At 38.7% G+C, this 27,702-nt stretch overlaps 1 protein-coding gene across 1 annotated transcript in view; it reads left to right on the top strand.

The window, feature by feature from the left end:
• The window catches only part of XPO4 (exportin 4), a 237,878-nt gene that overhangs the window by 142,856 nt on the left and 67,320 nt on the right, over window positions 1-27,702 (top strand). The window contains exon 14 of the mRNA XM_033949810.1: window positions 7,855-8,014. Within this exon, the coding sequence (XP_033805701.1) occupies window positions 7,855-8,014 (160 nt within the window). The remainder of the gene's footprint in view (window positions 1-7,854; window positions 8,015-27,702) is intronic.

Genomic DNA, 27,702 nt, shown 5'->3' with positions numbered 1-27,702 from the left:
GACAATCAAAACACTCCCGACACCATCTCTGTGTTAGGACGTTTCAACCCAAACAGGTCTTCTTTAGGGGTTATAGGAGGGGCATGGCCATCTCTAACTTAAGCATGCAACTTATGCTATACATTAAACACATTGCAAGGTGCTGTTAAATGCACTCATTAACGCCAACCAAAACTTGTTGTAAATAATCACACTTAAAACTGTATAGGTGTGCCTAAATTTATGCTAGTATTTTATTTATTTCAAAAATTTATATAATGCATAAAAACGATGTGGTTTACAAAATTACATGCATACATATTAAAAATACTAAACATGCTTCGACAAGACAAACACAAAATTGGTGCTATGGGTGCTGTTATAGAATGGGCACTGCATTGGGGCACCTAAATGGAGGTGCCCTATTTATAAAATCTCCCCCAAATGTCTCTAAAATCAATAAAATAATCTGTATGACAATGACATCAGTTAGGATTTTTTAAAAAATTCCTATTGCACTTAGAAGTAAAAAATCATAAAAGGAACAGTAAAACTGTGGGAAAGTCAGACCAAAGAGCTTAGATGACTTTTACATTTTAATTCTTTTCTTGCCATTTAGGTATTTTGATAGGGAAAAAAATTAAGCAAATTAAACCAAAACAAAGGATTCATACTAAAAATGAGAGCTCTTAGGTAAAGACCTTTATTAAAACATATATTAATCACACAAAACCCAATATGTTGCATCAAGGCAACTGTTCAATATAACAGGGTGTTCTTCTTAACTGCAATATATGCATAAAATAGAGAAGCAAACAAGAAGGATTTAAAACATTCCAGGATCTAAAGAACTTCCTTAAATCGTGATGTCTTCTACAAACCTGGATGTCTATAGCCGCAATTGAACACTTCCAGACAGATATATAATTGTTTTAGATGGTAAATATATATTTAGAAATAAGGACATCAGATATAAACATGATCAGTTTTTCTCAATTAGTACTTTTTAGCTACAAGAAAAAATTAAAGGAACAAAGGATCAATTTGTTATTCCAAAGAATTGAACCTCTTAAATATATGTGAGTTCTGCACAGCACACTTTCCACCAAAGATAAATCACTTGTTTACCTTGTCAGTATAAAGTTTCCATATCACATTCACCTCAGGGTTGCTAACTCTGGCTAAACAGGTAATAGTTTCCATTGTATACACATGCCAAACATTTTTGAACCATTGTTAGAAAGAAGGTTTGCCAGAAGTATTTTGGAGGTTAGCTATACACATAGCATACATATTTGGACCATTGTTAGAGGGAAGTCTTGCCAGGAGTATTTTGAAAGCTTATGTGCATTTCTACTAGCTCCAAATAACAAGTGATTTCCAAATAAAGAATTTTTCTTACCCCTTAAAGGTAAAACCTTATCAAAGGAGTCCAAATAATAATACCAAGGAATCTGTAGAAATTCAAATATAAAAATCTGCAATAGAGTAGATACCCCTAATGGTGTGAATAATATGAAGAAGGACATAGCAAAGCTTGAAGAATGGTCTGAAATTTGGTAGCTAAAAAATACAAAGTCATGCATTTGGGCTGCAAAAACCCGAGGGAACGGTACAGTTTAGGGGGTGAAGAACTTTGTGCATGAAAGAGGAGTGTGTGTGATAGTATGTGATGATCTTAAGGTGGCCAAATAGGTTAAAAAGATGATGGCAAAAGCTAGAAGGATACTAGGTTGTATAGGGAAAGTGACCAGTAGAAAAAAAGAGGTATTGATGCCTCTGTATAAAATTCTGGTGAGACCTCATTTAGAATATTGTATACGATTCTGGAGACTTCACCTTTGAAAAGATATAAACAGGATGGAGTCGATCCAGAGTAAGGCTACTAAAATGGTCTGTGATCTTCGTCATAAGGCGTATGGGAACAGACTTAAAGATCTCAATCTGTATACTTTGAAGGAAAGGCGGGAGAGGGGAGATATGATAGAGATGTTTAAATACCTACATAACATAGATGTGCACGAGGCGAGTTTTTCATTTGAAAGGGAGGTCCGGTATGAGAGGGCATGAGATGAAGTTAAGAGGTGATAGGTTCAGGAGTAAACTAAGGAAATACTTTTCTTTTTTTTTTTTTTTTTTTTACAGAAAGGGTGATAGATGCATGGAATAGTCTCCTGGTAGAGATGGTAGAGACAAAGATTGTGTCTAAATTCAAGAACATGTGGGACAGGCACATGGGATCTCTTAGGGAGAGGAGATAGTGGATGCTGCAGATGGGCAGAATGGATGGGCCATTTGACCGTTGTCTGCCATCATGTGTCTGTTTCTATTGTTACATTAATTTCTGTATTTTGGATTACATAGAAAATCTACCAGATATGGAGAAAGGTAACTATCACTGTTGCAGTTAAAACTCATTGTGAAGTAGTACAAAATAATACACTTGGGGTGTAGAAATCCAAAAGAGCAATATGTGCTTGGAGGTGAAAGACTTGCATGCGTGGATTAGGAGAGAGACCTTGGGATGATTTTCACTGCCTTGAGATCATCAGACACTGATAAGGCGATGGCTGTTGCCCAAAGAATGTTAGTCTGCATAGAGAGAGGCATAACTAGCAGAAGGAGATGTTGATGCCCCTGTACAAGTCATCGGTGAAGCCCCACTTGGAGTACTATGTCCTGTTTTAGAGCCTTTATCTCTACAAGGATATAAAAAGTGGTACAAAGGAAGGCAGCAGAAATAGTGCAGGGTTTGTGCTCTAAGACACAGTTCTTCAACCGCCGGTCCGCAGGAAATTTTTGCCGGTCCGCAAAGGGCCAGCAAGATTAACTCACTTCAACTTCCTGCCGGTTCGCGCAGGGCCGGCAAGATCAACATCCAAAGCGTGCACTGGGCCGGAGAGATCTTGGGGAGCCTCCGACAGTGGCTTTCTCCCCTCTCTGCAGCTCTCCTTTACTTCCCAGCGCAGCGATTCACGAAGGCAGCCTCGGGGCTTTTGCTGAGTCGCAGCTGCCTCTGATGATGCAACTTCCTCTTTCCTCAGAGGCGCGACCCAACAAAGGACCCGAGGCTGCCTTCGTGAATCGCTGCGCTGGGAAGTAAGAAGAGCTGCTGGCAGGGGAGAAAGCCACTATCAGAAGCTGCTGGGCAAGGGAAAAAAAGGGTCAGCTGCTACTGGAGAGGGAGAAGGAGAGATGCTTCTGGGAGGGGAGGAGGAAAAGGAATCTGGGAAGCTGCTGGGCAAGGAAAAAAAGGGACAGCTGCTACTGGAGAGGGAGAAGGAGAGATGCTTCTGGGAGGGGAGGAGGGAAAGGAATCTGGGAAGCTGCTGGGCAAGGAAAAAAAGGGACAGCTGCTACTGGAGAGGGAGAAGGAGAGATGCTTCTGGGAGGGGAGGAGGGAAAGGAATCTGGGAAGCTGCTGGGCAAGGAAAAAAAAGGGACAGCTGCTACTGGAGAGGGAGAAGGAGAGATGCTGGGAGGGGAGGAAGGGAAGAGAGTTACTGCTGGACAGGAGGAGGAGGGAAGGGAGAATGAAAAAAGGAAGGAAACAGCTGGCAGAGAGATTAGAGGAGGGGAAGGGGAGACACAGGCATGAGAAAGTAGAGAGATTGATGATAGGAAGGGGTCAGCAGAAAAATAAGCAGAGAGGGACAACGATGATAGATCTGGTGTAGGAGAGATAAAAATGAAGAGAGCAGTGAAGCTGGAATGAATCATGTAAAAAGGAGAGAGGGGGCACAAGCTGGATGGAAAGGGGAGAGGGGCATAGAAAGAAGACAGATACCATATGGAAGGGGAAGAGGACAGACAGTGGATGGAAGAGCCAGACGCTGGAAGGAAGAGAGTGAAAAGAAGATTGAAAGCAGAAACCAGAGACGACAAAAGGTAGAAAAAAATAATTTTATTTCTATTTTGTGATTAGAATATATCAGATTTGAAATATATATCCTGCTAGAGCTGGTGTTAGACATAACTGTGGACTGCAAAACCCAGGCAGTGCTTTAGCTTCCAGCTGGCTTAGGGCGCTCTCTGACCAGGGGGCAGTTGCCCTAGTTGCACTCCCCTAAAACTATTCCTGTCATGTGTGACTTCAGTATTCTGTTAGCATGATATTTCTGTGTAGCATTCTGTAATAATTTGGCTTGTTCAGTTTTCTTGATAGTAGAGGGGATATAGGTGAAGGGGAGGGGAGACAGGGTTTTGTTGATCCTTGCTCTGAATTATTTGTATTTATAAAATGACAATTCTACAGAATATTGTTTCTTTTTATACTTTAATAAAATACATTCAATATAAAATCATAACTGAGGCTTGTGTGGATGGGATCAGATGATTTGTGGGGACCGAGCTCGCGGAGATGGGGGCGGAAACGGGGTTTTTAAATTTTAGTCCTAGTAGTTTGCTGGTCCACAAAATAATTATTTTTTTTCTGCCGGTCCACGGGTGTAAAAAGGTTGAAGAACACTGCTCTATGAGAAGAGTCTGGAGGACCTGGATATGTACAGTAAATGCTGGAAATAAAGAGAGAGTGAGATGATATGATCCAGACATTTAAGTACTTGAAAAGTAATAATATTTAAACAAACCTCTTTCAAAGACATAAGAGCAGTAGAAATAGAGGTCATGAGTGGAGGTTGCAAGGAGGAAAACTTTAAGAGTAATATTAGAAATACTTTTTCACAGAGAGAGTGATGGATGCCTGGAATGTACTTCCAAGAGAGATGGTAGAATCAAAAACAGTGAACAAATTTAAAAAATGCATGGTACAGACACAGGAGATGCCTAAATAGAAAGAGAATAGAAACATAACATGGCTGTTGAGGTGTTATCCTAGGCAAGAGTAGTAGGAACTGAAGCTGATGCTGGACAGACTTCTGTGTTCTGCAGATTGCAAGAGACTGAAAGATTAGCCAAATCCGGCTTGGGAGAACTGAGGCCGGTGTCGGACAGAGTTCTATGGTCTGTGTCCTTCAAATGGCAAGAGACAGGTGATGTTTCAACACCTCCAGTGTTAGATTATTTTATTTTCACATACTGTAAGAGGGAATGTTTGCAGCTTGGGGGGAGGGGAAGGCATCTTGACTGGTATGTTGAATACTGTCAACAATACTTGGAGTCTTGGTTATAACCATCTAATAATAATAGCTTTATTTTTATATACCGCAATACCACAAGCCATTCAGAGCGGTTTACAGAGGAAGAGACTGTATACGGACAGCAATATTACAAAAAAACTTTCAAAATTACATTAGCATGGTAAGATTAATCAAATTTTTCCTGGAAGTGCTTTAGAAGTACATCAAGGCAGAAACAAAGTCAGAAAAATTTATCAAAGAGATAAGTTTTGATTGACTTCCTGAAAGAGCGTTTGAGATAAAGTTGGTTAAACATTTATTCCATTTGCCTGCTTAGAATGATAATGTTCTATCAAGGAATCTCTTGTAGATACAGCCTTTAAGAATGGAAAAGCAAACAAATAGGCACCATGTGTACAAGTTGTGCCAGGAAATTCAAAATGATGAGATAGATAGATTGGGGATGAACTTGTTATGGTTTTGAAGCAAAGGCAAGCAAACTTAAAAATAACCCTTCTTCCATGGGCAGCCAGTGTAGATTTTTGTAATACAAGCTTACATGATCCGATTTCTTGAGACCGTAGATGAGACTGACTGCCACATTCTGAACAATTTTCAGTCGTTTGATGGTTTTCTTAAAAGATCCCAAATATATAATATTGCAATAGTCTAAGATACTTAAGATCAAAGATTGAACCAGCAGTCGAAAACAGAAGAAATCAAAATAGTGTTTAATAGTATGAAGTTTCCATAAAGTGAAAAAACATTTTTTTTTAACCTCAGAGTTAGTGTGATCTTCAAAAGTCAAGCTTCGGTCCAAGATGACACTCAGGATTTTGATGGTAGAATTAATTGGGTGATCTGACCCATTTAATCTCAGAGGTATTTGTGATCTTGTTATTAGGACTTGCCAAAAATAACTTAGTTTTATCTGAATTCAGTTTTAATTTAAATTGCGTAGTCCATTGTTCTACCTTTCTATGATTTCACATATTTCCCCAATGATACCATATAGACATTGAGCCCTGTGGAACTCCACAGGGATTACACCAAGCCTGGGAGAAAGTTCCTTCCCTGTAAACCTGGTAGATACGTTTTGTTAAGAAATCCATAAACCAGTACCTGTCCAGAAATGCCAATGGAATTGAGGCATCTAAGCAAAATGTTGTGATCAACGAAGTCAAAGGCACTGCTCAGGTTGAACTGCAGTACCAATGTGCTTTTTCCCAGGGAAAACAGATGGAAAAGATGATTAGTCATGGAAGTTAAAATTGTTTCGGTACTAAGATTTGTACAAAAACCAAACAGAGTCGTGTAGGATATTGAACTTCTCTAAATATTTCATGAGATCGATGTTAACCAGTCCTTCCATTAGTTTAAGAAAAAATGGTATGTTGGCAATAGGTCTATAGTTGGCAGTCAAGGAAACAGACTCCTTAGAATTTTTAATAATAGGAGTCACAAGGATATGACCAAGTTCCGCTGGAAATTTGCCAGTACACATGCATAAAGAAACCCAATTAAAGAGTTCAGCCTTGAAGGAGATGGGGGCTAATTTCATAATAGGCGGTGGACAGTTGTCCAATAGGCAATTGGATTTTACATATTTTGAATACAGCTTGAGGAATTGGTTCCAGTCTGGATTTAGCTGCCTATATGGTTGCATGGTGGTGACTTCACAACCAGCATTTAAATAGGGGTGACTGGGGCCTGCAGAGAGTGGTGGGCGTGATTGGTCATCATTTACTATTACTGTGTTGCAGTGCCAATAGTTTGTTGATCTAAGACCCATTTTTTGTATAATTTGAGGTAAAGCATCATCTGCCAAATGTGCATCACTTTGCATGTGTCCACATTACTGTATTTCCCAATGTATAGGCCTTAGGAAACACCGATTTAAGTTTTAAAACTGCTAGTAATAGTAAATGTGCCTGCCTAGCTTTCAAAATCTTACACGGCATCCTCCCTCCCTGTATCCCTCTTTCTTGGAACTCCTCTAACCCTAATACCACCAGATCCACCCACAAATTTAAACTATCCTTCCCTTCATTAAGAGGCATTTCCTATACAGGAAAACTAGGGACCTCCCTCCCCTTCAGAATCACCGAACTCTGGAACAACCTTTCCTCCCCTCTTCGGAACCTGAGCTCTCTCCAACTTTTCCGCAAACATCTGAAGACCTGGCTATTCTCAAAAATCTGATACCTATTCCATCTCTGGCACTCTAAGCCCTCTAAAAACCCTTCATACTTGGACCTCTAACCTTTCATTGTTAGTTCCTTTCTATCCCATCTCCTGTAAACCGTGCAGAGCTCTACGAATGTGGAGATGATGCGGTATACAAACCTAAGGTTTAGTTTAGTTTAGTTTAGATAAGCTGCCTCATAGCTGTGTCAATTTTATACCTTTCCTGGAAGTAATTTTACTGTGTAGTCTTGAGTGTTCCGAAACAAAACATTCCTGTATGATGATCATTGTTTCTTTTGCACATTTAAAAACTCGGATACTAAGAGTAAGGTTTGTAGTTTTCTGGAATGCAGTTCTAAACTGGAATCAGATTTTTATGCAACTCTAATCACTGATTGGGAGGTAACATAAAACAATCTACTAACATATTCATAGATTCAAGTGGCATAGCAAGAGAGAGATTTCCCCTCATTTATTGTTAGTTTCTGGAGTTGTTAACACCTTTTTGCACTTGATCAATGCAGCTGGTTTTAACATATCTTCAAAATTCTCAAACCATAAATTGAATTCAAAATCACATTCTTAGCTGACTAAAGTATTACTTTCACAGATTATTATCTGCTGTTTTGAGAGCCTCTGAGGTTGAATCTCGAGCAACGAGGGCAGATTTAACTCATCTTCTGAGCCCACAAATGGGAAAAGATATTGTGTGGTTTCTAAAGCGTTGGGCGAAGACATACCTCCTGGTTGATGAGAAACTCTACGACCAGGTTAGAATCCAGAGCTCTTTTTGTCTGGCTATAAAGTTATCTAGCATCTGTTTGATTCCTATACTTATTTAACCGTCTCTTGCTGTCACCAGTTTATATAGAAATTCTAGACTTGCTTATTGAAAAATATACAGTAGCATTTCTTATCAGGAGTAAGTCATATGTACGATAGCAACCTAATAGGCAAGAAAACTGTTTTGGATGTTTTTAGAAAAAGTGAAGATCTATGTTAGAATTAGAGAATGATACGGGAACCGTTTACTGCGGTAAACCGTGGCCACCACAGTAAATCCACAGAAATGGAGAAATGTGCAACTGGTTTACCGCAGGAATGGGGACAAGATCTTTCACCGACTCGCGGGAATGGGGACAAGACCTTTCACTGCCCCGCGGGAATGGGGACAAAACCTTTTACTGCCCCATGGGAGCGGTGAAAAGTCTTGCTCCTGTGGTAAAAAAAATTGTGCCTGTGTCAGACTCGACATCTCCTCCCCAGCTCCTCTTGCAACTATTTTACCTTCAGGAGCCAGCCATGCCACGATAAAGACAGAAGGAACCCAAAACCAAAGACTGATACCAATGTGATTTGAAGAATAAAATTATCAGACAACAAGAGGTAGAAAAAATAAATTTATTTTATATTTTGTGATTAGAATATTCCAGATTTGAAATATGTATCCTGCTAGAGCTGGTATTAGATATAACTGGGGACAGCAAAGCCCAGGATGTGCTTCTTTAGCTTCCAGCTGGCTTAGGGCTCTCTCTGACCAGGGGGCAGTTGCTCTAGTTGCTCACCCCTAACACTATTCCTGCCATGTGTGACTGAAGTATTCTGTTAGCTTGATTTTTCTGTGTAGCATTCTGTAGTAATTTGGTTGTTCAGTTTTCAGAATAGTGGAGGGGATATTTGTGAAAGGGAGGGGAGACAGGGGTTTTGTTGATCCTTGCTCTGTATTATTTGTGTTTATAGTGGGAGGGGCCTTAGGTGCTTGGGCCAATCAGGCCCTAGGATCCTGTGGGTTGGGCAGGGGAGAGGCAGGCCCGCCTTATTTGGGCAGAGGCGGGCCTGCTGGCCGGACAGTGCGAAGACCCATCCGGCCAACTTGGCGCAGTAAGCTTGAGGGGGGTTCCATGGTGGGGGGGGTTCATTGGGGGAGGGGGTCCGGCAGGAGGGGTTGGGCACCCTCTTGCCAGCGATCTTCGGGGGGGGGCATTGAGGGGTCTGACAGGAAAGGTTGGGCACCTCCTGCCGGCAATCTTTGGGGAGGCCGTTGGGGGCCGGAGAGGGCGGTTAGGGCATTTTGTTTTGGGGGGGTCCAGCCAGAGGGGTTGGGTACCTTCTTGCTGACAATCTTTGGGGGGGGGGGGCGGGTTCTTTTGGCAGGAGGGTTTGGGCACCCTCCTGCCGCGAACGTCAAGGGGGGTTGGGGAGACTGGTGGCTGTAGCTGCGGCCGCTATATTAATCGCGGCAGGGAGATCCCTTGCCGCAATAAAGTATAGTGGCCTCGTCTACTTACCATGTAGGCCAGCATTTTGCTAGCCTACATTGTAAGCGTCTCCCGCTCTGCTAGGGAGATGCGCAGGGCCACCTAGGTTCGCCTAAGGCTACCGCCTAGCGTTAGGCAAGCTTAGATGGGCTTGTGGGCCTCCCTAGGCTCCCAAAGGCGCCTTCAATATAGGCGGCCTGCCTGGGGAGCATTTTTTTAGAAAACGTGCCTCCCGATTGGCTGATTAGACAGCTGTAGGACGCCTACAGCTGCCTACAATCAGGACGCACTTTGCAGAATCAGGGCTGTAGTATCCAGTAACCTAACAGAAAAAAATAATTCCTAGAATAGCATTGTGAGAGAGAGTAAATCATATGAACAAAACATGAACTAATTTAGGATTATACCACTGTTATACAACTGTTTCCTTATATAACATTTTAGTATTGTCAGGCAATTTACACCAAACCTTTGCAGATTTTGTAGTTGACTGCTCCCACAGCTATCTATGAACAAACATTTAGCCTTGTCAGTTGCATTCAGGAGATTTGTCAAAAGAATCTGTTTAGCTTTGTCTTCCATCAGCCTGAATTTCTCACCAAAAGATCAAGGCCTAGATTCACTAAACTCACCAATTGTGTCCTGACTTTTTGCGATCATTCCCCGACCTGATTCATTAACCTTCTACCTAATCAATCTCCCACCTGATCTGATCCGCCCATGCAAATGAGAGAAAATGGCATGCATAAGTAGGAAGCCATCGATTCACCAAGCAGAAGAAGAAATACCGATTGGGTTTGCCGATTTGAAATGAAGCGACTGCTGAGGACCAGCCGCTTACTGTCCTTGCCAACTCTCCTGCTCTCTGCCGACCCTGAAATCCCAGTATCGAGGTTACAACCCCAACCATCAAAATAAAACTGCAAAACTGTGAAATATCTATACATATGCATACAAACTCCCTTTTTATATATTCTGCAAAAAGTGCAGCGCTAACCCTCTATTCCATAATCTGGCTTCACAAACAGCATGTTCTGTTCCATAGTCTGGCTGCACAAAAATCATTCCTTTTAATGTCCACTCGTAGGGCCAGCTGCAGCCACCCCTTCCCCTTTATTTTGAGCTCACTTGTGCGAAGCGCATACGCGAATGACATCTACAACCAACAAGAATAATCTGCGCATGCGTCTCAATCGCTCTATAGCTATCCATGGGATCGCTTGTGGGCATGCGTCTGATCAGATTCATCTGCATGCTGAATCTGTAGTGAATCAGTCGCTCAGCAAAACTCGACCCTGAATCGCCCAACAACGATCCAGATTGGCGAGTTTAGTGAATCTAGGCCAAACTCTGAATAGATCTAAAAACAATGATCTAACATTGTTGGCAGCAATCCTTAAGAAAGCTAATTGGTGGGGGGGGGGGGAGGGTTCTTTCTTTTCTACTTCCAGTCTTAGGCCTCGATTCACTAAAGTCAGCGATCGTCGCTAAACCTGTTTTCACAGGTTTTGCGACGATCGCTGCTACCCACCCGATTCACTAAACATCCCACCGTGTGTTTTTTCCCATTGTCCAATCTGATCCAACCCATGCAAATTAGTAAAACTCCATGCAAAATAGCCAAGTGATTGATTCACTAACATTTGTTTGGCTATTTTGCATCGTGTTTTACTATCCTAAAACCCAAAACAATGGCCAATCAGGGACTTCCTTAGGTTCAGCGAGGAGCCTGACATGCCTGAGCCAATCAGGGTCTTAAGCCCCTCCCTGTACATCACATGATGTATCGGGGCAGGGCCCAAGGCCCGCATTGCGTCAGAGGAGGCTGGAGGAGCAGGAGGGACTGAACACCCCTCCTGCTCCCAACGTAAGGGGACTTCCCTCCATCAAGAACTCTCATCCCTATTACAACTCAGTACCTTTAAACCAGTACCTCCTCTGTAGAGGGGCCAGGGGTTCTACTCCAAATATTTCCTCATTCTGGAAAAGACCGGAGGTCTTTGTCCAATTCTCAACTTCCATTCTCTCAACAATTTAGTCAAGGAAAAATTCTGGATGGTCTCCCTGGGAACTCTTTATCCACTTTTGGAGAAGGACTGACTTTGCTCTCTAGATCTCAAAGAAACCTATACACATATCCCCATCCTTCCAGCCCACAGAAAGTATCTTCACTTTCGAATAAGAACACACCTCCAATACAGGGTGCTGCCTTTTAGCCTAGCATCAGCATCCAGAGTATTCATAAAGTATTTGGTTGTGGTGGATGCAACACTCAGCTTTTACGGCTTTCATGTTGTATAGGTTGGCTCTGAGACAAAGCGGTTTTTCATACAGGTACTTCAAGCATTTTCCCTCTGCAGGTGCATTGTCTTGCAAAAAGAGAACTCCTTTCTGCAGCTTCCTTCTCCATTTTTCTTTCAATGTCTCATTTAATCAGCACAGCAAGTTACAGTAGTAGTCTGCGTTAACTGTTTGGCTTCTTGGAAGATAGTCACTACATTACCTTCCTGATTCCAAAACATTGTGGCCATTACATTTTCTGTTGACATTTGGGTCTTGAATTTACTTGGCTTTGGAGAACATGAATGTTACCATTGCATGGACTGTTGTTTTGTCTCAGGATCATAGTAGTATAACCATGTTTCATCAACAGTAACTAGTTGTTTGAAAAAATTGGCATCAGCTCGCTGAAAATGCTATAAAATTAACTTGGAAGTGTCCACTCAACATCATTTCTCATCAGCATTCAACCATTTGGGCACCCACTTGGCTGACAGCTTCTGCATACCCAGCTGCTCGTGTATTATAATACACCCAGCACTTTTCCTGGATATCTGTAGTGTCTCAGCAATTGTTTTAGCCAATATTTGCTGGTGTCTAAATCAGATCATGGATATGGTCAACAATTTCAGTAATTGACACCATTTGAGGCCTCCCAGACCTTGCTTAATCTTCATCTCAATCTCCATACTGAAAGTTTGCACACCACTTCAATGTGGAGTATGATGGGTATTTGTCATTCAATGTTTGCATCATACATTCATGGATTTCCTTTGAAGTTTTCTTCTGTAGGAATAGGAACTTCATGAAGCTTGAAGTTCCACACTTGAAAGTTCCACACTTTTCATTGACATGGTTCAATTAATGATCTGAAACAATGTCAAAACATAGCATTACCGTTCTGCAAATTTTCACTTTGCAAAATTAAATAGCTCTCTTTTCAGCTACAGTGGCAAAATAATGCTCAGAATTTAGGAAGTTGGTTGGGCTGAGAACTTTTCAGCACCCCCTAGTATTTGCTTCTCAGACTGAGATTTTAAATGTCTCTATGGCCAGGACAAATAAAGCAGCAGACATTTGTCCATTCATTTGCACACCACCTGAGGATTATGTATATAAAGCTTTGTGGCAGAAGTTAACACCTAAATTGAAATTGGTTATAATTTTGAGAGAGGCCACTGAATTTTGTTAATTTTAACAAAATTCAGTGTCCTCTCTGCATTAAATGTGAAGCTAGCGCAATTGACAATATGAAAACACTAGGCATCGAATATCCTACCCCAGGAGTGCCCAAAAAGTCGATCGTGATTGACCAGTAGATCTCAAGGGCGTTGCCTTTGTGTTCTCCCTGCTTCCCCAATGCCGCAAAAGCCAATCGCTGCTGGACTGGCCCAGAACTTCCTCTACGACATCAGAATTGACCGGGGGGAGGTGGGGGGGAAGGCTTGTGGGCCCGGCATGGGTCTTGCTTTTACGGCATCAGGGAAGCAGGGAGAAATCTGTGGTGGTGGCTTGGGGGGGCAGGGAGAGAGAAAGAAAGACAAAGAAAGGAGGGCAGGGAGAAAGAAAGAAAGAAGGAGGCAGGAGAGGAGAGAGAAAAAAAAGGGGGGGGCAGGGAGAGAGGAAGAAAAAGTTAGACTCATGGAGGGACAGAGAGAGATGTTGGTTGGGGAATGGAATGAGGTCTGGAGGATAGGAAGCATGCAGGAGGAAGAAAGAAAGAAAGAAATATTGGATGCACAGTCAGAAGAAAGTAAAACCAGAGACTCATGAAATCACCAGACAATAAAGGTAGGAAAAATGATTTTATTTTCAATTTAGTGATCAAAATGTCCGTTTTGAGAATTTATATCTTTTACACTATGGCCCCCTTTTACTAAACTGCAATAGCGGTTTCTAGCACAGGGAGCCTATGAGCGTTGGGAGCAGCGCGGAGCATTCAGCGCAGCTCCCTGCGCTAAAAACCGCTATTGTGGTTTAGTAAAAGGGTAGGGGATATATTTGTCTATTTTTGTATAGTTGTTACTGAGATGACATTGCTTATTTTAAAGTCATCTGCCATGACCTCTTTGAAAACCCCCCTGAATATAAATTATAATTAACATTTTCTCTGCATACAGTGTGCTTTGTGTTTTTAAAAATTTTATTGTTGGTAGATCATTTTGACTTGGTCATTTTAGAAGTAGCTTGCAAGCCAAAAAAGTGTGTCTACCCATTGTATTAATTGTTTAATCAGCTGTATAAATATGATTCTTTATTCTAAAGCTAAGAAGCTTAATGATAAAGTCCTAATTAATTTTCAGCTGAGAAATGGGTCTATAAGTGGTATAATGCAACATTAATTTTTTTAAATATATATTTAGAACATTTATAACCTGCTTGAACCAAAGTGGCTAACAATAAAACACACAATTATCAAGATTTATAGACACAATCTCCTGGACCTTACATAAAGTACTTATCTACAACAGCTTATCAAACACCCAACAGTATAGGGCCCCTGTTCTGAGCCCCTTTATCAATGAGATTAATATATTCACATTATCCAAAAAAGTTAAGATCTATCGAATACTGATATAAAATTATAAAATTTTTTGTGCAGATAAGTTTTTATTTGCCTAGATGTAAGATAAAAATAAAGAGTGCGATATGTTAAATAACAAAAGAGAAAAATGGTGATCCTTGAGGAGCACCACATGTTGAGTGATAGGATGGTGATTTAGAACCTGATTTTAATAGAGAATAATATCTTATACTACGAAAATCAGAAAACCAGTTTAAAACCTTTTCAGAAATACTAACTGATTAATCTCAGTAGTAACAAAGAAATAGCCAACAGTATAAAATGCTGTAGAAATATCCAACTATATATAAAACAACCTGACAACCCCAGCTTAAATACTATTAGGGGCATTAGTGTAATCTGGATGTTTTGGAAAAAAATGTCTAGAAATCTAGTAGAGAAAATGTCCATTTTCAAAACAGCCAGCCATCTCTTTTTTAGTATGTCTATCTTTTTTGGCTATTTTGAGTCAGTCAGGGCCTTAGGCCTCTCCTTCTGCATCCCAAGATGCATTGGGAGGGGGAAGATTTGTCATCCTGAGCATGCAGCCCTATAGACAAGAGGGGAGTGGGCTTACCTCCTGCTGATTTGTCAGTGGAAGGTACCGGGATGTTGGGAGGAGGGGGTGTAGGGGATCGGTGGGTGTGAGGAATGGAGAGGCAAATTTTTTTTCTCCTTGCCAATTCAATTGATTCTTGCAGGGGAATCCATGATCAGCTGAGCCGGCAAGACTGCACTAAAATTGGCTCAGCTGATGGGAAGCATACTGTTGTTTTTTTTCTCCCCTCTTTGGGTGGTGGGAAGGGGGTCATGACCATTGGGGGAATAAGGGAGGGCCATGCCTTAAACCTTCTAGTGGTCGTCTTGTCAGTTTGGGCACCTTTGTGGAACTTAGATGCAACTAAAACAGGTTTAACTTCCTGCGTCTTAAGTTCTGCCTAGGTCAGTCCTGGGAAAGCTTTTTTTTTTGTTTTAAGTTTTTTATTGATTTTTTCATATAACAACAAGTGTCATAAATTTTCATACAAGTATTTTAACAATACACTTGATATTTCTATAATGTACTCTATATAAAACATATCTTATATTATCCTTATTATGATTTTACATATCATATAAACTGTAATGATTTTATCAATTATTATGTAATTATGAATCTTCTTCCCTCCCTTTATTTTGTTATTGTCACATAAGAATAACATGTATTATGATAAAGTATTTATAATTTATGACAAAGAGAATAAAAATCTTACCCCTCCCACCCTCCCTTCTCTCTTTTTTTTTTTTTTATTAATTTTTTCATATACCAACAAGTGTTATAAATTTTCCATACAATTGTCTTAACAATACACTTGAATTCTCTATAATGTACTTTATATAAACCATATTCTATATTATTATTCTTATGAATTTATATAACATATATATTGTAATAATTTTATTAATTATTATTTAATTATGAACCTTTTTTCCTCTCTTTATTACATTAATTTCACATAAGATTATCTCTCATTATAATACATTATTTATAATGTATTATAAAGAGAATAAATTCTTTACCCCTTCCCTCCCTCCCTTCTTTAACCATTATCTTATTATGGGAAAAAATTAAAATCATTCATTGCAAAAATTTGTTAATGGTCCCTAAATCCTCTTGAACTTATCTATATATCCTTTTTGTGTTGCAAATGTACGCTCCATCTTATATATATAGCAAACTGAGTTCCACCAAAAATTATAGTTCAATCTGACATAATTTTTCCAATTATGTGTAATTTGCTGTACTGCTACTCCAGTCAATATAAATAAAAGTTTATTGTTGTTTGATGAAATTTGACTTCGAGTTCTCATTGCAGTACCAAATAAAATCGTATCATATGTCAAGGCTACCGGATTTTCTAACATCCTATTAATTTGAGGCCAAATTGATTTCCAAAATATTAATATGAATGGACAATAGAATAAAAGATGATCTAATGTCCCTGGTTCAAGATGACAATGCCAGCATCTATTAGACTTAGAGCTATCAATTCTATGTAAACGTGTAGGGGTCCATAAAGCTCTATGTAAAATAAAAAACCAAGTTTGTCTCATAGAAGCTGACAATGTACATCTTAACCTCCAAGACCAAAGTCGTGGCCATTGAGATGCATTAATCTGATGCTTAATCTCAATGCTCCAAATATCTCTAAGACCATTTTTTTTCTTTTTATGTACGAATCCAGATATCAATTTATACCACATTGCGGCCTGGTGACCCATGGAATCTATCTGAAAACATAAGAATTCCATACTATGATAGTTATTAAGATTTTTCCATTCAGGGAACCCTACCTGAATGGTCTGCTTCAATTGCATCCATCTGAAATATTGTGATTTATTCAAACTGAATTTATTTTGCAATTGTGAAAATTCCAGCAGTTTACCTTTATTTATTACATCCTCTAAAATCCGAATTCCAGCATTCATCCAATGTTTCCAGATAATTTTAAAACCGCCAACTTTGATCTTTGGATTGAGCCATATTGTTTGAGTCGTTGATTTAGTTATTGGGATAGGAGTTAGATTACTTATATATCTTATAGTTTTCCAAGTATCAACAAATATTTTGTGATCCTTATATAACCTTGGCATTTGAATACTGATAACATGACTCAGACGTAAAGGAAACATTAATCTCCATTCTAACCATAATCTGGTATATGTTCAATGGGCTCTGGGAGGATCCAATACATACCATGACGCATAATATAGGCTTGATGGTACCTATAAAAATTTGGAAAATTTACCCCTCCCTCCGCGATTGGTCTTTGTAAAGATACTAGAGCAATTCTGGGGGGTTTTCCAAGCCAAATAAATTTTGTTAACATCTTATCCAATTTTTTGTAAAAAGACCCCTGAAAAAAAATTGGTATCATACCCATTTGGTAACAAACTACTGGTAATATCATCATTTTTACAGTTTGTATTCTCCCCCACCAAGATATGCATAAAGGATTCCATTGTTCACACATTTCTGACACTTTTTGTAATAAATTTTTTTCATTAATTTTCATAGTCTCATCTACAGTTTTTGTAATCCAAATTCCTAAGTATTTTAATCCTTCTTCTTTCCAAATAAAAGAAAATGAGTCAAATAAACTTTTTGTACAATATACATTGAGTGGAAGCACTTCTGATTTATTCCAGTTTATTTTATAACCTGAAAATTTTCCAAATTTTTCAATTAATTCAAGCAAATTTGGAATGGTTGTTTCCGGATTTCTCAAATAAAGTAAAATATCATCCGCATATGCTGATAGTTTATATTCTCTATCTGAATGCGGAATACCCTGTATCTCCTTTACCTGTTCTATAGCTAATAACAAGGGTTCTAAAACGATATCAAAAAGCAAAGGAGTAAGTGGGCATCCTTGTCTAACCCCCCTCTGTAGAATAAATCTTTCTGAAAAATTATTATTGATATATAATCTAGCAACAGGGGAGCTATATAATGCTTTTATTATTTGTATAAAACCGGATCCTATACCAAACCATTCCATTGCCTGAAACATGAAGGACCATTCCACTCTATCAAAAGCTTTTTCAGCATCTAATGAAATAGAGAATGCTGGGTCATTAATGGATTTTGTCAAATATAACATGTGATGTGCTAATCTAGTATTATGAGATGAATGTCTTTGAGCAACAAAACCTGTGTCATGCATATCTATAATGAAAGGGAGAGCTTTAGCCAATCTTAATGCTAATGCCTTAGTTAAAATTTTTCCATCCACATTTATTAAAGAAATAGGTCTATAATTTGAAACCAAAGTGGGATCTTTATTTGGCTTAGGTAAAACTATAGTTATTGATTCAGCCATAGTACCTGTAATACAACCTTTATTTAGTTGTGTCTGATATAGTTTTAATAAATAGGGCATTATAATGTTTTGAAATGATTTATAAAACTCCACTGTATAACCATCTCCACCTGGAGCGGATCCAACCCTAAGGATTTCAAAGCTGTATCTAACTCTTTTAAGGATATTGGTTCTTCTAAACTTCGTTTTATATGTTCAGGAATTTTTGGTCCCTCTATTAACTTTAAAAAATCTAAACCATCCTTTTCCTTTTTCGAATAAGGCTCAGAAGAATACAAATCTTTATAAAATTTTAAAAACTGTTTTATAATGGGATCAATTTGAGATAAAATTTCACCATTCTCATTTTGAATAGCAATTATTTTTGTTTTTCTTTTTTTTGCTTTAAGATAATTTGCTAGCATTCTTCCTGCCTTATTCGAATTTCCATAATACAAAGCTTGCTGTACAAATAAATCTTTTCTAATAATTTTTGAAGAAATTTCATTATATTTACCTTTAGCTTTTAAAAGTTCTTGTTGTGTCAAATAATCCCATTTTTCAATTAATTTTGATTCTAGAGACTTCACCACTTTTTTCTGTAAATTGTTTTTTTTCTTTTTTTATTTGCAAAGCTGAATAAGAAATAATTTGTCCTCTAATGTATGCTTTAAAAGCATCCCACAAAGTCTCTATTGAAATTTCTTCTGTATCATTAATTTGAAAATAATCTTTTATTTTTTCCAAAAGATTTTCACAAAAATCAGTATCTGTAAGCAATGTATTATTTAATCTCCATATAGGTCTATTTCCATTCTGATCTATTATTTTAATTTCAATCCACACTCCAGCATGATCAGATAGTATAATTGGATCAATGACAGCCTGTGTGACTTGATGTACTAATTGATTAGAAACAAAAATGTAATCTATTCTAGAAAAAGAATTATGAACCTGTGAGCAAAACGAAAATTCCCGACCATCAAAATGAAGAATACGCCAAATATCTTTTAAATCACAAGATTGTACCAAATTATCAAGGCCTAATGATTTTATAAATCTTCTCGGACTTTTATCTATCAGTGGATCCATAACAGCATTGAAATCCCCTGCTACTACTAAATTTGAAGTTGCAAGTGGAAGAATCAATTGTTGCAGAGTTTTAAAAAATTCATTCTGATTCGAATTAGGGGCATATATATTGAAGAGTGTCATGGTGGTATTTCCCACGTCCATTTCCACATATATCCACCTTCCAAGAGGATCAGCTGCCTTAAATTTAAATGAAGCAGAACATTTTTTATTTATTAATATAGCAACACCAGCTTTTTTCCCTATTGCCGAAGAAAAATAACATTGTTTGACCCAATCACCTTTTAGCTTTATAGATTCATTATTTGACAGATGGGTCTCTTGTATGCAGCATATATCAGCGTTTTGTCTTTTTAAAAATAATAATGCTTTTTTTCTTTTAATCGGGTGATTGAGACCATTAACATTTAGAGATATTATTTTAAGATCCATCATGTATTATTATAATTTGTAATATAGCAATTTCATCTTCAATATTCTTTATGATCTCCATTTTCCCATTTATAAGATAATTTCAAAAATTGCCTACTTTACCTAAACCCTTAAAGTTTAATACCCTCCCATTCCCTCCCTTCCCACCCCATATATATACGATCACTTGGAAACGCAAAATTAGATCAAGTTTAACATCACTCCTTACAAGCCAAAATAAAATATTTAAATTCTCTTAAGCTCCATAATAGTAAAATTACTATTAAATTTTAACATTTTATATATCTTTACTTTCTTATTTATATGCATACTTTCATCTATTCCAAGTTTGTTTTGTTAAGATGAATTAAATGTATTGTAAAATAAATTGACGTATATAAAATTCTTATATTGGATTAGTTTACAATAAATCAGTATGTATTTATTTTATCATTCATATCTATATTCATTCATCACATTCATTACTTTTTCTAATCCATAAAATCCATTCATCTATAATTTCATACAAATTAGAATGCAAAAGTTTTAATAATTTTAAAATCTATCATATCACAATCTCTTTCTCATTCTGGTTCATTTTTTACTCATTCAATTGAAATCTTTAGTGAGTTCTATGCTTAAATTTCCTCTATATCTTGTGTGAACTTTATCTTGAAAATAATGTATATTAATATGTATCTGGAAATTAAATAACTTATCTATCTTATGTAGATATTATTTCTTCCTATATTTAGACAATTTATTTCATTTTATATAATATATCTTATATTTTATATTGATCCTTTAATTTATTTTCGCTGGTATGAACGTTTTCTCAGACTTATTGGTCATGAGGGCAGGATCAATCTTTCAACGTTCCTGTAATTCTTGAGCGTATGGCAGTGTTAGTCCCGATCAATCAATGTCGTCGCACAGCGTCTTCATTAAATCTAGAAACGCTGTTTAATAAATATTCCCGAGTCAATGGTATATAATAGTTCACCTTCAATGGGAAATTGTGATCTCGCCATTACTCTCTCTGAATTGCTCTGTTGACCATCTTAACAATGCGTTCCGTGATGATTCAAACAGATAGCACATTCAAGTGGCAGCTATCGAGATTCAAGTACTGTTCACAATTCAGATCAGCTGTTTAAAATGTCTGGTTTTTCGATGTCCCTCTTCTTTTTCCATAGACGTGGTGAACGTTTTTAGTTTTTGTTTTTTTTTTTCTTTCTTCAATATTCCTCTTCTTCTTCCGTAGGCGTGATGACGTGAGAATATCCAATCCCATCTACTTCCGGTACAGTTCATTAGTTAAACTAAGGCTTCTTTCCATGCATGTTCTATTGCCTTTCCTTTCTTTTTTTTTTTTTTGACAAAGCGACCACCATTTTTCTGGTCTATATACATCTCCTAGGGAATGTCTGGCCATAATACAGTCTCCACGTATCCTTCTCAGTTTCTCTGAAATCTGGCGCATTCAATCAACTCTCAGAGTCCTGCAGTGTCACCGAATGGAAGTCAACACTTTGTTCTCTCTGCTCGTCATCTCTCTCTCTATGTCTTCATCAAAATCAAGTTCCACGCTCGTGACATCGATCTTCCTTAATATTTTTTTTTTTTAAAAGTAAGTTAAAAAGTTCCATATATTCGAATCAGTTAATTTAAACTGTTTTTTTTTTAAAGTATATTTGCAGTAACGATTTTAAAAGAAAATGAAATATAAACATAGTCATTTGATATGAATTCAGTTTTAATAAACTTACTCAGCATTTTAATTAAGAAGTCATTGGTTGTTCATTTTGTTCCAGATATTCTGCTAATTTCTTGTGATCAGTGAAGTTTTGCGTTTTATTTCCCAAAGTTACTTTCATAATCGCTGGATAAAGTAGTCCATATCTTGCTCCTAGTGCCCTTAGTTGAGGTCTTAAATCCAGTAGTTGTTTTCTTTTGATGGCAGTTTCTCTAGCAAAATCAGGAACAATGTGTATACGTGCATCTTGACATCGTAAATTTCTATTTTCTTTTGCTAGCTGACATATTTCAGCAACATGTTGATATCTTAATAATTTAAATATTAGAGTTCTTGGACCTTTTTGTACCGCTGTTTTTTGTCCTGGTATTCTGTGTGCTCTTTCAATTTCTAGAGGCACTTTGGATTTCAGAGGTAGTATTTTTGGAAGGAATTGTTCCAAGAAAGAGATGGGATCATTTTTTTCCACTCCTTCAGGCATCCCTATAATTCTTAAATTATTTCTTTTTTCCCTATTCAAACAGTCTTCCAAGTCTCTTTTCATTATTTCCATTTCTTTCCAAGCTTTTTTGTTTTGCATAATTTCAGTATGTACCTCTTCCGATTTTTCTTCTAAGTGATTTATTTTGTTATCAATTAGGTCCACTCTTTTTGTAAGCATGGCAACGTCGTCAATTGCCTTTTGAAGTTGTTTTTTAATTTATAAAACGATATCTTTGATCTGTCTTATTTCCATCATCATGTCTGTATCTCCTTCTGAAGGCAGCGGAACTTTTGAAGGTGTCCCTGGTTCAGGTTTTGATCTTTTATTGCTGTTTGTTCCTGATCCTCCGGCTCCTGTATCGTTTTTATTTTGTTTGCCCGATGCCATTTTCTTCTTATCTATCTATTTTTTTTAATGGAAAAATCATATTTGGAGCTTTAAATTTGAAATAATAGCTTGTCTGGTATAGAGCACAGCTATTACCCGACCATTTGCTTGCGTGTCCAAGTTCTAGAATCAATCCTGTCCTGGGAAAGCTTTGATTATCTCTGCAGGATATCCAGGTCTAAGCCCACCCGATTCTCGCCAACAAAACACCTCCCAACACACCCCTTTGAGTTCTGGATGTTCAGCAGCTTAGAAGCGCTGTTGAAGTTGAACATCTAGAAAATTGTTTTTGATTATCAGCACTTGGACGTCTCGGCTATTAGAACGTCCAAGTGCCTACTTAGGCAGGTTTTTGGATGTTTTAAAGTTTTGATTATGAGCCTTTATGTGACTCAGATACCACAGTGCAAAGTAATTCTTCTGTGCTATGCTGAGATAGAAACAAAACAATCAGAAGTTAAGATTTTTAGAATACAATATCAGGTTCATTTATAATTTTCATAATATATTAATAGGCTACCAAATTATTAGCATGTTCCAGAGCTTGACAAATTGCAGACACCAGGTTGACGTAACTAGAAATTTCCCTCTAGTGTCTGGTATTTTCGTGCCCTTTTTTCTCATGTCTTTTTTGTTGTTGCAGCTGCTGCTGCACCTGCTAATCAGAGCAGGAATTTGTCTGCATCACAAGACTCTCTGTGAATATGCCATACAGTCTTGAGCATTCCTGCACTGTGTGGCTCAGACGTGGAGCTCTGCAGTGCAGAAAGGAGGATGTTTCTCTAGTATGAGAGAAAAGTGAAGATCAGTGGCATTGAGGAATTGCTAGCTGGGGAGTGTGGGTCTGAGGGTTGACCAACCTGTCTGGATAATAAGGGCTGACTGAATTGGGGAGGGGGAAGGCTGAGTGGTTTTCTGGGTGTTGGAAGATAGAGATTTGAAGGGGACAGATATTGTAGGATAAGGGAAAGAAACTTGTGAGGAAGAAAAGACACAGTGATAGGGTTGAGAGAAGAGAGAGACTGACTTGAAAAGAGGGCTGATGGCTATGTATTTCTGCCAGTGGCCTACAGGACGCATTAAGGGCCTGATTTTCTAAGCTTTCTTTTTCCTTAGACATAGAATTAGTATAACAATTCCTTATTAAAATGAGGCCCTGAAAGAGCTGCTGCAGGCCTCTAATCTCTTCCTCTCCCCCATGTTTCAGCTTCAGTAGAGACAACTTGTGAATAGATCCCAACCTAAACTAGGGGATTTTTGCCAAACCAAATCTGTGATCAAAATTGGAGAAACTGAAACCAAGCCTACTCCCCCCCATCCCCAGCAGCAGCCCCCTCCTGGGCTTAGCTTGTTGGTGGTAGTTAGCTGGGCTTAGGAGATTCTCTACTCTATATGCCAGTTTTAGTAGAAATGGCTGCCAAGCCGTGGCATAGCTACAGGTGGACCAGGGCCCACCCAGTTTGGGGCTCAGGTCCACCCAAAATATCATTTCTAGCTATGCCTGTGTTGGCAAGACTTCTGCTTGAGGTTCTGGCAGCCATTTTGAGTTAGAAACCAGCACAGGCAGGAGTGAGTCTCTGAAGAGCTCCTAGACCACCAGGGCTGCATTAGGTAGGCCCAGGAAGGGTAGAAAGTGATTATGGGGATAGGGGAGTTTTGGTTTCAGATGAAAATGGACTGGTGTTTTCACCCGAAACCTGAACCTGGATTTTGGACTGGTATTGGTGCTGAAATTGAAATTTGATCAGTCTCTACTTGGGCGAGGGGAGATAGTCTCTGCTGCTGGCTCCTAAAGTGTTTTTGGTTGATTCATAAATCCCCCCAAACTGTTGATGCCTGGCATGTTCATAGAAATTATATACTGTATTTAGGTTAGGCTTGCTTATATATCGGGCCTACATTAAGGCCCTCATTTTACAAGCTTGTCTTTGCATTTGAGATGTGTATAAAGTGTCACTTAAATATTTATCTTGTCTCCATTTTACAAAGCCAAGATATACAGGTCTCAGATCCAAGTGCGTGCAAATGGCAAGCGGGCACGGTCTAGGCATGTTTTGGGTGGGACAAGGACATGGCCATCTGGTAAACGTTTTATCCACTGAAATATCTTTGTTCTAAAAGATTGATGTCGGGAGTTATACTTGCCACCAAGCACATTTAGGAATTGTTAAACAGCTGCTATTGAGCAGCACTCCACTGGAGGGATTAGGGAAGATTTCCTCTTAATCACCATGGACACTTGTGCTCCCCCCCTCAAATGCCAAATAGACAAGGGAACCTGATAGTGCTAGGAAAATACACTCAAGGGAAGACCCAGGAAACTACAGGCCGGTGAGCTTGACCTCGGTCCCGGGAAAGAAGATGGAAGCGCTGGGAACACATCGAAAACACTGGGCAGCTAAAGCCAAGCCAGCATGGCTTCTGCAAGGTCAGGTCATGCCTCACTAATTTATTATACTTCTTTGAGGGGGTAAACAGCCAGGTGGATAAAGGGGAATCTATAGACATCATTTACCTTGACTTCCAAAAAGCCTTTGACAAGGTACCACATGAAAGACTGCTAAGGAAGCTATGGAACCACGGGGTGCAAGGGGAGGTCCACCGATGGATCAAAAACTGGCTGGCGGACAGTAAACAGAGGGTTGGAATAAAGGGCCACTACTCAGACTGGCAATGGGTCACGAGCAGAGTTCCGCAGGGGTCGGTGCTGGGACCGCTCCTGTTCAATATATTTATTAACGACCTGGAGGCAGGAACAAAATGTGAGGTTATTAAATTTGCGGATGACACCAAACTATACAGCAGGGTTGAAAACAAGGAGGATTGCAAAAATCTCCAAAATGATCTGACAGCGCTGGAAGAGTGGGCCAAAAAGTGGCAAATGAGCTTCAACATAGGGAAATGCAAGGTCATGCATGTAGGGAAAAAGAACCCAATGTTCACTTACAAAATGGGGGGATCACCGCTAGGGGTGAGTAACCTTGAAAGAGACCTGGGAGTGATGGTAGACACATCATTGAAGGCGTCGTCGCAGTGCGCCACAGCCTCAAGGAAGGCAAACAAAATGTTGGGCATCATTAAGAAGGGTATCACGACCAGGACGAAGGAAGTCATCCTGCACTGTATCGTGCAATGGTGCACCCGCACCTGGAGTACTGTGTCCAGTACTGGTCGCCGTACCTCAAGAAGGACATGGCGGTACTTGAGAGAGTCCAGAGAAGAGCAACTAAGCTAATAAAGGATATGGAAGACCTCTCATATACTGACAGACTGAAGAAGCTGGGGCTTTTCTCCCTGGAAAAGCGGAGACTTAGAAGAGACATGATAGAAACCTTCAAGATCATGAAGGGCATAGAAAGAGTAGACAGGGACAGATTTTTCAAATTATGAGGAACCACAAGTACAAGGGGGCACTCAGAGAAATTGAAAGGGGAAAGGTTTAGAACAAACGCCAGGAAGTTCTTTTTCACCCAGAGGGTGGTGGATACATGGAACGCGCTACCAGAGGAAGTGATAAGCAGAAGCACGCTACAGGGATTCAAAGAAGGTCTGGACCGGTACCTGGAGGACAAAGGGATTGAGGGGTACAGATAGGAGTCGAGGTAGGCAATAGGGATAGGATTAGTGGCAGTTACAAAATTAGTCAGGGACACTGTTCGGGCAATTAGGCCTGATGGGCCGCCGCGGGAGTGGACCGCTGGGCAGGATGGACCTCTGGTCTGCCTCAGCGGAGGCAACTTCTTATGTTCTTATGACCCATTGAGCAAAAAGGTGCCAACAGTGGGGTTACAAATGAAAGCTGCCCTTCCCAACTTTTAACATAACATAACTTTATTTTTTCTATACCGCCTCAATCAAAAGAATTCTAGACGGTTTACACAAAAAAGAAAAACTTGACAATCGGTGAAATACAAAATATTAATAGTAATAATACAGCATATTAAGTAAAAGACAATAAAAATCTAAATTAATGCAGTAAAATTATTATGTTGGGAATAAAACATTTAATTAAGAGATGAATTTATCAAATAATATTGTCTTAATTTCTTTTTGGAAGGCACCGTAAGACATTTTAGCTCAACTAATATAGTTGCCCAACCAGGACTGTTGTTTACTTGCTTAAAATGCAAGCATCCTGTCTAAAAAAGACCTAACTTTACTGCCTTTATCTCTCATTTTTGAACGTTTTGTACATGTATTATAGGGTCAGTAGAGTGAGGCTATGTAAATATTTTCACAACTTTGATGTTTTTCATGTTGTAAAACCTAGAAACTGTAAGTACTTAAGAAATGCCTAAAGTGGAGTATGTGATTTCTAGGGTTGGTTGTTAGTTTATTGATACACGTTTCTAATTTTGAGTCAGAAATTTTGCAGGATTCTGCAGTTAACTCTCTATCTTGTGGTATAAATAAGTCACCTGCCCCACTTTGATACCTTTTCGCTCAGCAGTTCACATTTATTTTTATAAAATAGCAAAGATGCACATGCTAGCACTTTCACATATATGTTGCTATTCTCCAAAATAAATGTGCTTGTATGCTGATTTTCAACCTGTTGAAAATTTTCAACATTTTTCCCTAAAGTGAAATTTTATGCTGCCTGCACCCGGTGCATAAACATCCATGTCTTCTGTATTTTAGAACAACTTTACATCAGTAAATTCTGTTCTAAAATACTAGTGAAACTTACCCCCTCTTCTACAAAGCCACACGGTAATGGCCCCGAAGCCCATAGAGATTTAAAGGGCTTTGGGGCCGTTACCGCGCAGCTTTGTAGAAGAGGGGGTTAATGTCTTTACCTAGATATCTCAATTCTGATTTCTATGCCCTTTCTAAAATGTATTAAATGTATTGCATAGATGCCCATCATACCTGTGCAGCTGATAAATTCACATATGAGTGGAGCAATTTTCAGCACCTAATTGTTGAGAAATTTAAAGTTATTTACCCTTCATAGAAAGTTATAAATCATTTTGAGATTATTGAGAAGAGCTGAATAATGAGCAACTGCTTTTATTGTAGGTCTCTGGAATCCTGTTTGGATGATAAAGGCTATTTCAGAAACATCTGTGTAAATGATTTCAGAAAGCCACTGTTTACATATAAAGATCCACTTCATTTGGAGATTTCAAGGGAGCATGGTTTGGGAGGGACTAAAATTTACAATGTATTGCCCATTTTACAAAGGGTATATTTTTGTATGGAAAAAAAATTCAAGTCAGGTTTTCTATTAGGCCGTATACATATGTTTTAAGAGTACTCATTTTGGTCAGGGCTTTACATTCTCCTTCATCCCATATAGTTTTTATGACTTCAAAATGATAAAATTATGGCTTCACTATTTAATTCTGAAATAACACATCCCTCGAAAATGGCAAACTTTCT

This window comes from Geotrypetes seraphini, chromosome 6 (genome assembly GCF_902459505.1).
Source record: "Geotrypetes seraphini chromosome 6, aGeoSer1.1, whole genome shotgun sequence".
Lineage (NCBI taxonomy): Eukaryota > Metazoa > Chordata > Amphibia > Gymnophiona > Dermophiidae > Geotrypetes > Geotrypetes seraphini.
Note: the sequence above shows the minus strand (reverse complement) of the source record. Positions and strands in the feature narration are given on the sequence as shown.